Source organism: Lingula anatina, chromosome 6, assembly GCF_051362555.1.
Source record: "Lingula anatina isolate TDL-2025a chromosome 6, LinAna3.0, whole genome shotgun sequence".
Taxonomy (NCBI): Eukaryota; Metazoa; Brachiopoda; class Lingulata; order Lingulida; family Lingulidae; genus Lingula; species Lingula anatina.
Genome location: NC_141772.1, coordinates 16,506,794 through 16,519,454, shown reverse-complemented (window position 1 = coordinate 16,519,454; position 12,661 = coordinate 16,506,794). Strand labels below are relative to the sequence as shown.

Below are 12,661 nucleotides of genomic sequence, written 5' to 3'. Positions count from 1 at the left end.
TTTTGCTTGTCGGTGCTTTTTTTGATGATATGGTTTTTCTAGAACACATCCAAGGTCTTATGGCACGTAAGCGGTAAAAGATGTGTTGATCTTGTACACATTTCAACTGTTCCAATATCTATGTTGAAAAGATGTGGCTTCATAAACCACTTCTGACAGAACAGCGTCACAGAATTCAATTTTGAAAATGAAACTCAAAGGCCGATGAGTATCTGAACAGCAATAATGCAATCTAAAGAGCCTCGTGGAACTCAAACCAAACTGAAACGGAGAACTCGGACCATTAATGAGTTTGACGGTGAGTGGCAAGATGGAATCTTTTTATTCCTGCGTTTTATGATGGGAAGAAATCGAGATGATTATGTTAGGTATATCAGAAAAAAATTCAAACTGATCAGAAAAACATAATATCTATATCTTCTGAAAATTAATGCAAAACAGATTGCAATTCTAATGGAATTTTTAAAAATATTCCTACAAGCAACAAAGATTTTGAAGTTTTAAACTGCTATATATATTACACCCAAAGTGTCCTCACTTCTCAGCCAAAAACCTGTGACCACTGACCAGCAGTGATTATCAGCTGCAGCAGAGCACCCTGTGTGTGGGGCTTTGTGTACAGAGCCTATTGTCTGGCTCACATAGCCTGTGACCAATCAGGGCAACCCTATCTCCCTGTGGTCATAGGGTAATTTATACATCTATCTAGGTTTTTTTTTTATCTCTTTTACAAAAGGAATCAAATAAACTATACTTCGCAACGTTCAATTTTCATGGGACTTTTTCCATTAGATTGCAAATTTTGTGAAATTTTAAATGGTATAAACTACAAAAATAATGATGCAGTCCTTACTTGAAAATTTCCAACTTTTTGAAAATTTTCGTTGTGGCAAAACTTTAAAACATTGGCTAATTAATGTTCTCAAAGATACCAACATGGGAAGGTCATGTGACCAGAATTTAACCTTTGATTGACAGCTTAGTTAGTAGGTGGGTTGTATTGGTATATTTACACAGCGCTAAAAGAGAGATTTCAAAAGGGATGTCCTTCGTGACCTGTCAGCAGGCCGGTCACAGCTTTGCCCAGCACTGCAGCTGGACAGTTTCTACTCTGGCGCCCTTAGCGGATTGTGATATACCTAATTATACATATTGGTCTTTTTTTTTTTTTTTTGCTAAACCAATGAATTTGAGAAGTGCACATAAACAAATTGTGCAGATTTGTTAAGTTGTATCAACAATATTGATTATATAATAGTAATATATTTTACTTGTATATAACCCTATTATGTTGGGAATGAAAGTTTTCCCACATATTACCTTGCCACTGGACTCGTTTTTTCAAGTGTGTTGTGCTGTGTTGCACTGTATTGTGCTGTATTGAGCTATTCAGTGACATCCGAGATTACTCAAAGTCACCACACAAATTCATTTTGAAAAGATATTGATAATCACAGAGCTATATGTTATGTGTGGGGGGTTCCTGCAAAAGTGCTGAAATTTTATAATGCATGAATAAAAAAAAACTAATTAGAAAAACATAAAACAGACTTTCTTCTTCTTGAAATGGTCGTGCAAATGATGGCTGAACGAATTGCGGGCTAAGCTCTTATTTTCCCCCATTTTTGTGTATTTTCAGATTCAGACTTGAATCAGGCACCCATTGCAGTGAGTCATGACACCAGTGCTATTGCAGTACCACAGCCACATGTTCCAAACCACCTTCTAACTGTGTCTTTACTGGAGCTCATCTGCAGCATATATGAGCCAGAGCCAAGGAAAAGCTATGAGATATTCAAAGGTGCATTTTGGAGAAATTTCTCTTTTGCATTAGAATAATTTTTCGATATTTGATAATTTTGAATCATTTATGATGTGGCTGAAGTTTTGGAAACATTCATGTATGATATAGTAAATAGTGACAATAGGTTTTTAGGTACAAGATAAAACTTCTTCTGTGGTGATAGATGGCAAAAACATCCTTTGCAGTGTTAACTCATTGTTATGATTGGATGTGAGGTAGAGATTGGCTTTTAAGGGAGAAAATCGAAACGGATCAAATCTATAAATTAGAAGAAAAAAGTTCAAAATGAGTGACTGAGTATCTCCACACATCCTGTCATAATTGATGAAATTTAATATTTTGTATTTATAAGAAACATGTACTAGTAACACCTGAGTTCTTTCTTTTCTTTTTTTTCTTTTTATATTACATTTCAATATGTATTGAATGAAATATTCACAGTTGGGACAGTTCTGTATCCTGTCATATCCTAAGTCATTTACAGAACTCATATATGTCTTTTTTAAAAACTGCCAGTACTGTGCAGTTACCTAGCCAGCCTGAAGGTGATGTCCCCACTTGTTTACCTGGATGAGCTTAGTATGATCCGGTCACAGTATAGAAAACAGCTGCCAAACCTGCTGAGAGCTGCCAGGAGGCATGTCAACAGTGTGAGTGATGTCCAGTTATTGAAGGATTTGTACATTTTAAAGTTGTTGAAATTTTTTAAGTATTGTACTGTGTACAGTAGACCTCCTTATAATAAGTTATTTTTGACTATTATATGTGAAGTCCATTATAGGTATAATACCAGTACACTAACAGCTCTAATGGTTAATTTTGATATTTGCAGGAATTTGGTCCACCAAAGGCTTTGCCCTCCTCCGAGATGTTCCCAACAGTAAATCCACAGGAAAGGTAAAGCAATTGCATGTATATCCACTAGTTACTACACGTGTTCACACAGACATGTACGTGTATGCAATAATGCATGCATTCTTTCATGCATGAGAATGTATGTGTGCTCACGAGGGCACACCCTTTTGCTCATGGTAACATGCTGTTGCACACACATATAAACACTTTGAAAGAAAAATTTATTATTTTTAAAAATTATAAATAACATTTCCAAACTTAGTTACATCAGTACCTAATTTTGATGAATACTCACTAGTCCCAAATATTTGAATTAAAAAAATTGAAAATATAGTCAGTTATGGTTGTCCTTGTACCATGGCAGCAATAAATAACAAATATGACTGAAAAGTTATTGTGTTGGTGGCAAACTTCAGATTGGTATAAAGGTTGAATGTTTACCAGATTCAATATTTCACTGACAGTACTTGTAAGTCTTGGTCACTTTAGTCAGTGTGTGACCCCCAGTAGAGGGGTCTTAAACTCACGAGGGTACAGGTACATTAATACATAGTAAATGATTTAGTAATAAAGTTATTAGAAATGGTATAAAACAAGATTTAAGTGCAGGGACGTGTCTGTACATGACTCGTGAGTTTGAGAATATAATTCTCAAAAATTTGATTTAGAGCAACAATCCCAAATAGGATACCTCTGAATGTAACCATCAGTTTTCATGCAGCAACTGTTTTCTTTTTAGTCTCATACGTAATGCGAGCTTTGACGATCTGATGCACATGCACACATCAAGGTACACAGAGGAGTTTGTGGAGCAGGAGAAACTGGGCAGAGGAGGGTTTGGAAGTGTATATAGGGTTAGTATGCATTGCTTATGCATCAGGTCTATAGCCAAAAATTTCAACTGGAGGTGGGGGGGGGGGGGGGGGGGGTTGGTTGAAAAGTGATCCATGTGGCTGCAGAACTGACACATGCTTCAATTTTCAATTCTGTCATGATAGAACCTATGGTGTTGAAATTAAATTGATCACCTTATCTCCTAACCACAAAAACCAAGCTTAACCTCATTGATTTCAATGGATGAGCAACCAAAACCTGGGCAGAATATTGACTCAGAGTGGACCATTTCCTAGTTATAAGTTTACTTGGACCAACCCAAAGCCCCCTTGCCTGTAGGCCTGTGTAGTGTTACATAACCCTATTCTCACAAGTACATTACATTATTGGGCATTGAATTAAAGAATAATATATACACGCACACATTTTCTTGAGTTAATTTCTGGACTAAAAATATTACATGTGTGTTTTATGTACTTGAGGCTGATGTTAGAATTCAAATAAATTTTGTAGACACATTGTGTATAATTTGTTAGTAAGATATTAATTATGATTTATACTTAAACTTTATTTTTGCTGTACTGCAGGTCAAGCACAAGTTAGATGGGTGTGAGTATGCAGTGAAGAAAATTAGATTGAAACCCAATCAGCCAGAGGGGTGGGTGAAGGTGAGTTGTAACATCTCAAGTTTTTCACTGTGATAAAGAAAAGTGGCCAGTATACAATGAATAGCCTGAACTGATGTGTACCAGCTTCTTCATTTTGAAATCTCTTTGTGTGCATGACATCCAGGAGAGTTTTGCCATGATCAAATTTTCACAAATGCTTATTTGATTTTTTTCCAATTCTATTCCTGTGTTAAAGGGTAGTATGGATGAGTTTCCACTTGGCTCTGGTAGCCGGGTTGCTGCTCTTTTACAGTACAGCAAATGTGACTCATAAAGATTTTATTTTTTGAAATAGTATATCACTTGTTTTGTAGTTAGAAACATCAGTTACCTTGCAGTGTTCGTTTACAGATTCTCAGAGAGGTGAAAGTTTTAGCCAACTTGAGTCACCAGTACATAGTGGGTTATAATGCTGCCTGGCTGGAACAGACCCCCACAATGTCAGCCAAACCACCCCAGGGTCCTTTACCAAGCACACCAATCAGAGATCTGGATGAGTAAGTGTTTTTTTTTCTTTTTGTATACTCTATTATGTGTTTAAAATTGCTTTTGATATCAGCAATATTATATTTAGAGCTGTTGCTGTAAATTAAGAATTGAGAATATGAAGACACTGCCTTAATTATGCTTTCTTTGTGAAATATAGTTTGAAAAATGTGAATTCCACAGTAGCAAATCAGATAAATATATGAATTAAATTTACTCTCAGTTGACAACCCAAATTGGAATTGTGAAGGAGCTAGCTATTTATTATTCTACTTTCAAGTATGTCCGATTCAGAAGAAAGCAGCGACAGTAATAACTTTGACCAAGAATCTTTCTCAGCCTCGCCCCAGGATGCAGACCCTGGGGGTTATGGGGAAGAGTACAGTGGAACTAGTATTGTGTTTGAAGACAGCATCAAGGTCACCTCAGTGCAAGAGGAGAACCTTAGAATTGAGACTAACACTGAGACGTCAATGCGCAGACAAGTTACCACTAAACTAAAATATAAATACTCAAGGAGTCCAAATAAAACAACTGAGACTAGCAAAAAAGTGGAGTCTGTAAAGTGCAGAAGTCTCCTACCTTATAGTCCTTTGGTGCCAAATTTGAATGCTTTATTTGTACCAGAAATGCAAAGATTAGTTGAGAGAACCAAGCATATGACTGTAGACTCTCATGAAGAGGATGATGCTGTTTTCTTGTCCTCTGATCCTAAAAGTTCTTCCACAAACGCAGAGAGCAATGAACCCAGATTAAAAAACTGGGGTGATAATAAATCTCCCAGGACTTTTCCCATTGGAGCAATGGCTGATATACCCAGCAGTAGAACTAATAGATTATGGCAGCGGCACCATCTTCCCAGGAGGAGCCAAAGCCATGAGCCATCTCTAGCAGGGGATGGGTTGATAGACAGTGAGATACACAGTATTATGCACACTGCAGTGCCCTGTGAAACTTTTGTGACAAATAAAGTGACTCTGTATATCCAGATGCAGCTCTGCTCCCACACACTGGGGGAGTGGCTCAGTGAGAGGAACGGTTGTTTACAGACTGGACAGGGTAGGACTATGGTGATTTGAATTAAACATATAATATAATTTAAATGTTTTTATGCACACACACATACACCTGCACTCACAGACACACACATTTATGCATCCAATATATATATACAAAACTGGACTAGGTGACAGAAAGGTTCCAACAACCTTGCATAAAAAATCGAGAATTGGATGAAAAGATTTTGTGCAGTAAAGTAAATATGTAACTTTTATTTTCAGACTGATGATCTAAAAACCCTCTACATTTGCTCTTTTTTTTGTTTGTTTTCAGATCCATTCTCTGTTGTGAAGGTGGAGGAACTGATGTGGATTGCCAAGCAGATATTTAAAGGGGCGGAGTACATACATTCACAGGGATTGATACACAGAGACCTCAAGGTGTGTTTTAGATTCTTTATATGTACTGTACATACCTGTTGCCAGCAATTCCAAAAAAAGGGAATTTTTTTTAATATAAATTTTGATTCTGACTGAACCCTTGGACATCCCCCCCCCCCAATTCCTTGATATTTCTAGCCACCCTAGAATTCAGTGGTTACTGGAGACTTGCATGTATTAGCAGTCACCTCTGAAACTCAGAGTGCTTAGCATTATTTTCTTGTTAAATCATTGTCAACCTTCATCACTCAAGACAGGTTCTCCTGCAGGCTCCCCAGCTATGACTGAACCAACTTGAATATGAAAGACCTGTGTCTCTGTCAACATGACTTGGCCAGCTTTTCTTACTTTTCTTGATTGAAAACTTTCACTACCATCATATATTTTAGTTATTATTTATGACCATATCTTTTCATATGAATTGTTTTAGCCAAGGAATATATTCCTCCATGGGGACAAGCTTCAGGTGAAGATTGGAGACTTTGGTTTGACGAGGGAAGATGTCCTACTGGAGAGCCCTACCGTGTTCCCACTCAGTCCTTTTGGAAAAAATACAAGTGAGAGAAAAATATTTCTTATGTTTTATCTCTTTGTATCTAAAAGTATACAGTTTGTTAGTTCTGAACAGAAAACACCAAATTTACTGACCTCATGTTTATACAGTGGACTTAATTTATTTATCTGAAAATTCAAATTATTTTGACAGGTTGGGTAAAATCTAAAATATAGATAAAAGTAAAGAAATTGGTCTTTAAACCTGATGATCCAATGATCAGCCAGCAATTTATGCCTGGTCCTTATGGATTTGCCTGGTCATAAATAGATTTCACCTCCATGGAGAGTATAAAACTCTAGCTGCTACATGTGTGGGGCTATGAATTATAATTAACAGGTGCCAGACTTATTACCTTCCCCTGGTCTCTCCACAATATGACTGTAATCTTAAAAAGTTAAAAAAATATATTTTATTTTGTTTGACCAACACTTGGGGTTATCATTCATAATTACTAAAAATGTAAAATATGATTTATATAATTAGCTTGGAATTGAAGGGAATGGTTTTAGCAAAATGGTAAAATAATGCATGTAGTGAAAAATTCAATAAAATCAATTGTGGTATTATTTTAATGAATCACACTGTGTTTGATTTTAGTGTCAGCTGCATGGAGTTCCTGCAATGAGACCCCTTACACCTCAGGGATAGGGACCAGTATTTATGCTGCACCTGAGCAACTAGCTGGATCATGTTATGATAGCAAGGTGAGTGTTTACACTAAGAAACTTGACCTCAACCTGCTACAGGGTGGAATGGACTTTGAATAGTCAATAAAAACTAGATTTTTTCCTAAAACAAGCTCGAGCCTTTTTCATTTTCCATAGTTTCCAAGGTGACTATTTGAACATGAATTGTATCTATGAACACTAAGAAAGAGAAAGTGAATGAAAACCAGAGAAATTTCTGAATTCATTACTGTTCAATATATGTGTGAACAAGAATGATTATGGTCTTATAGAGTATAAATCATGCAAAAAAAAAAAAAAAAAAAAAAAAAAAACTTTGGCTGAATAATTAGTGTTGGTGTCTCATCTTGATTTATCAAATGCATTTAATCAATATTTTGAAATAAAAATATTAACAGGTCACAGAGGTAGAAGTGTCAAATTGAATTCAGGATTAATGGAGGCTATATTGGAAAAAAGAAATATTAAGTATGTGTAGAATTATTGATTAGATAACACCACCAATCTCTTTTCAGAGTGATATGTACAGCCTAGGGGTGATATTGTTTGAACTGTTTCATCCATTTGGGACAGAGATGGAGAGAATACAGTGTCTGATGGCTCTGAAAGGTGGCAGCACTGAAGTCATTCCCCAGGTGATCAGGACAAACTGGCCAATCGTTGTGAGTATTGATAACTAATATTATGAGATGCATGGAAGTACTAGTGTACAGTAGCAGAAGTAGAATTTAAAATTGGGTTTGCCAGTCTAGACATTTATTTGTTATGTAGGTTTATTACTCCATTTCACTATGTACTAATCGATTCAAATCTGCTAAAATGTTAAGAATAATTTCAAAATCAAACTTTGTGATTTATTTAAGTATGCCAACAAATCATTTCATCACTTTGCTGAAACATTATTATTTTCAATTTTATAGATTATGGACTTATATAAATACATATGTTTGAATTTATTTTCTTTAGGCTCAAACAATAGATCTGCTGACAGACCCGACTCCTGTCAGGCGCCCATCTGCCACTGATGTACTGCAGAGCGAACTTTTCCTGAGCAAAGATCAGATTATCAAGTCACTGAGGAATACAATCACAAAGCAAATTGACGAGATTGCAAATCTTAAAGATAAACTAGCTGAGAAAGAAGCATTGCTGGAAGCTTTGCAGATTGATATACAGTCACCAGTTGTATAAGAAATACTATGGATACTATTTGTGTTGGTGTACAATTGCTTGTCTATCAGATAAAAATATTTCATTCATTTGACTACTACTTATTTTAACTTGGGGGTCAAATTAAAAATCTTGGCCAGAAACCTTACACCAACTTTCAATATTTTAGAAGATGTTGTGTGAAACAGGGGCTAGACCTTTTACTTATAGTTGGGCTATGCTTATCTTGAGGGTTTTTGGATGGATAATAAGCTCCAGATTTAGGGCATTTGTTATCCTCAAGCAGTCCTAGGTACAAAATGGAAACTGGCACTGCTGACATGATTGCTTGCAGGGGCGGATTTAGGACATCTTCTGGGTCTTCTGGAAGTCTGTCAGATTTTCAAGTTTATACTGACGGGTATCTTATTTCTTCTCGTGGAAGACAGTCAAAAATGGGGACGGATTTTATAATTTGGAAGACTGTTAGAAAATATATCTGGATCCGCCCCTGGCTAGATAGTTTTGAGTGTCCGATTAAGTGAGACAGTATTAAATTTAGTTCAAGTAAAATGACTAAGAATTAAACATGTTTTTCAGAAGATGATGAATGGTATCTTATAAGGTTACATGGTATCCAACAGATCTGAGCAAGGGTATGGAAATCATTTCAGTGCACAGGTGAAAGTGCTCATGGTTTCGTACATATTTCTGTTTAAGTGTGAAAGTTCACAGTGTTTTCTACTGCTTTTGTGATGTTTGTTTCAAAGAGGACAAAAACGTTTTATTGGTTTCCTTAGGGCATTATACGTACCCTGTTTGTGATTTTTACCCTGTTATGTTTTGCTGTCAATAAATGAAATTTGAAAGAAAAACTGGGTCAGAATTGTTTTATTTAATAATGGAAGTTAAGCAGTGATTCCTGTTGCTGTACACGATGTTAGAAATAAAATATCAAAATCTCTGATCCCTACTGAAGCATGTGACTTGATGAAATGGAAGATGCCAAGTAGTCTAAAGTGCACAAGTATACTATTGTTTATATTTTTGCTACAAGGAAATTATTTAGTGCACTTTGCGGTTTAAAAAATAATAGTTTTTTTGTTTTTGAATTGATTACACAGGATTGTTATAACTGTGAATGCTGCAGCCATAATGTCAGTTCAACTTGGGGAGGAAACTGGCACTTATCAGTATTGCTTCTTGAAGGAGGGGATGATACTAGTAGAAAAGTTGTATGTTTCTTTAAAATGATATGGATGTTGGGTGAATGAGTCCTAAAATGTAGTTTAAGCTTTAACTTTAACATGTTTATACTGAATTTGTTCATGGCCTGGGACCCATTTTACGTAGAATAACTAACGACAACTGCTTGACAAACAAGATGTTTCTTGTAAACTGTAACTAGGATGCAAGTCGGCTACAACTGTCAAATGTGCAGATAACTCATCTTCATTTTTATGTACAGACACATCTGTGTCTGTACATATAGCCATCACCTGCGTCTGTCGTCGCCGTCGTCGCTGTCATCGCTGTCGTCGCCGTCGTCGCTGTCGTCGCCGTGCACTTTTACCGATAACACGATAAGTGGAAAACCATTTTACCTTTTGACTTGAAACTTGCAGAACTGATGAATATTCATAATACGCAGGTCAAGTTCGAAAATCAGCATGATCGGGTCACTTTTAGGGAATTTATGCTGTTTTTTCACTTTTTTCAGCATATATGCAGCACCGATAACACGATAAGTGGAAAACCATTTTACCTTTTGACTTGAAACTTACAGAACTGATGAATATTCATAATACGCAGGTCAAGTTCGAAAATCAGCATGATCGGGTCACTTTTAGGGAATTTATGCTGTTTTTTCACTTTTTTCAGCATATATGCAGCACCGATAACACGATAAGTGGAAAACCATTTTACCTTTTGACTTGAAACTTACAGAACTGATGAATATTCATAATACGCAGGTCGAGTTCGAAAATCAGCATGATTGGGTCACTTTTAGGGAATTTATGCTGTTTTTTCACTATTTTCAATATAAATGCAACACTGATAACACAATATAAGAAAAACAGATTGGCCAATTGTAATTATACTCACAGGAGTGGTCAATCTTACTAAAACGCAGGTTGAGTTCCAAAATCAGCATAATCGGGCCATTATTTTAGAAGTTATACTGTTTTTTCACGTCTTCAGATTCAATTATTAGGCATGTTAACAGTCTCATTATTTAACTAATAAGATGCCTAAAAGTGTTTGTTTGATATTTCCTGCATCTTTACAACATTGTTAGTTGATTATGTAAAAAACATGGTAAACTTGTTATCATGTATTGTGTAATAAAGTGTCAAAAATGGAAATAAACTCATATCATTGCAGTTTGTCAGATTCAATCATCCACTATGTTCAGAATCTCAGAATGGAGGAAATTGGACATTTAACACTGTTCTATTGATAGTTTTCCCATCTCATCAATTTTCTTAGTTGATCATATAAAAATGGCAGTAAAATGTTTATTTTGTTTTATGTTAAAAAAGTGTTAAAAATGGAAATAAACCCATTTCAGAACAGTGCTGTCTTGTTTACATTTTGGCATTTTCAAGGTGTGACTTTGAAGTTCCATGGGCCTGAAGACCTTTGCTAGTCACATTTTCTGAATATCTGTGATACAAATATTTTATAATTAAAAATCGATGGTCATTAAACATTATCAAAATTTGAAGAAACCCCTATTTTGGGCACTGCTTCCATAATGACCATTTAAGGAAAATTATGTCACTTACTGTTCTCAAACTTACAGGGAAGAAACCTGGGACTAAAATACAGCTTCAGTAGGCAATGCAGTCTGTTTGGTTTTTTTTTTCTTTCTTTTTTTTTTTGGCAGTTAAACAGTTTTTTTGTGAAAATTTAATTTTTCACATATTGGCATTTACAAGGTGTGACTTTAAAGTTCCATGATCCTGAAGACTTTTGCTTGTCACATTTTCTGAATGTCCATGTTACTAATATTTTATTAATAACATTTGATTGTCATCATGCTGTTCAACATTATGTAATGTTGCATCAAAATTTGAAGAAACCCCTATTTTGGGCACTGCTCCTATGATGACCATTTAAGGGAAATCATGTCACTTACTGTTCTCAAACTTACAGGAAAGAAACATGGGTCTAACATACAGCTTCAATAGGCAATGCAGTCTGTTTGGTAAATTTTTCTGGCAATTTAACAGTTTTTTGTGAAAATTTAATTTTTCACTTATTTGCATCTTTATTTTCTGTTTTTTGTCTGTACATTTGACAGCTTTGCTGCCTTGTTAACCTTTACATTGGTGAGGCATGGATGGTAGTTATGGAAATCATGGGAGAACAGGGTCCTGTTGGTTAGTACAGGCTAGGGTTACACAAAAGTATTGGTTTAAGGAAGGAATGTCAATTGTTTAAGTAATACCCCTATCACACTTACCTGAAATCAAGAGGCTGAAGGAATCAAGCAGAAAGCTGGAATGAACAATATTCAAAATTTGTGCCACATTCAGGATTTTATATTGACCTTATATCCAAGTCACATGAGATGGAATGATTTGGAGTGCTAAAATGATGATATTCCTGGATATTTTAAATTTATCTGAATTTAAATTGACCCAAATATTTCAGTAATCCTTCAATGCCTCTGAATGCTTCGAATGCTAGTGGAATATAATGGGAATATTTAAAATGCAGTAGGAATACACTTTGAATGTCATTCAAAATTTTGCACTTAATATGCACCTGGAATTTTTTTAATATGAGCAAAACATTTGCACTGACCATAACAATGGGGCAAATTAATGGTAGTGCACTCAGAAACCTAAGAATGCCTGGGAAAATATGTGTTGAAAGAATACAATGCCTCTATTATTCCCTCACAATACTAATGGCCTCTGTCATATGCAACCTAATATTCAGATTACCCGGTGCACACATTAAATGAGGTATAAAATGATGGTACACATTGCACTTTTTGACTACTTAAAGTCGTGTTTTGAAATCCAATCTGCATAATACCAGTTTTCATGCATTTGTTATGTTATACCACTTTTGTCAGGTCTGCCCATTGGTTAAACAGAATCATCATGGCATAACTGCACTTTTTAAAACATTAATTCTAAGTAATTTGATTTCGTGGTCACAGTGTTGTA

General features: G+C 35.6%; 1 protein-coding gene across 1 annotated transcript; it reads left to right on the top strand.

Annotated features, from left to right (window-relative positions):
- Positions 1-4: 4 nt before the first annotated feature.
- Positions 5-9,364, top strand: LOC106174711 (eukaryotic translation initiation factor 2-alpha kinase 1). Its single transcript, XM_013556372.3, has 13 exons — positions 5-298; positions 1,640-1,801; positions 2,321-2,454; positions 2,637-2,701; positions 3,399-3,513; positions 4,081-4,161; positions 4,513-4,658; positions 4,928-5,706; positions 5,980-6,086; positions 6,517-6,643; positions 7,240-7,346; positions 7,844-7,990; positions 8,295-9,364. Exons 1-13 carry the CDS (start codon positions 226-228, stop codon positions 8,517-8,519), a joined length of 2,268 nt encoding a protein of 755 aa, XP_013411826.2. The 5' UTR covers positions 5-225; the 3' UTR covers positions 8,520-9,364.
- The last annotated feature ends 3,297 nt before the right edge of the window (positions 9,365-12,661 follow it).

What these genes read in the sequence shown, in the direction of transcription:
- LOC106174711 (XM_013556372.3), top strand. Translation starts at nt 226, where the DNA reads ATGCAATCTAAAGAGCCTCGTGGAACTCAAACCAAACTGAAACGGAGA. An exon ending in CCAGGAGGCATGTCAACAGT is followed by an intron (nt 2,455 to 2,636) that starts GTGAGTGATGTC and finishes TGATATTTGCAG; the next exon opens with GAATTTGGTCCACCAAAGGC. An exon ending in TTGTTTACAGACTGGACAGG is followed by an intron (nt 5,707 to 5,979) that starts GTAGGACTATGG and finishes GTTTGTTTTCAG; the next exon opens with ATCCATTCTCTGTTGTGAAG.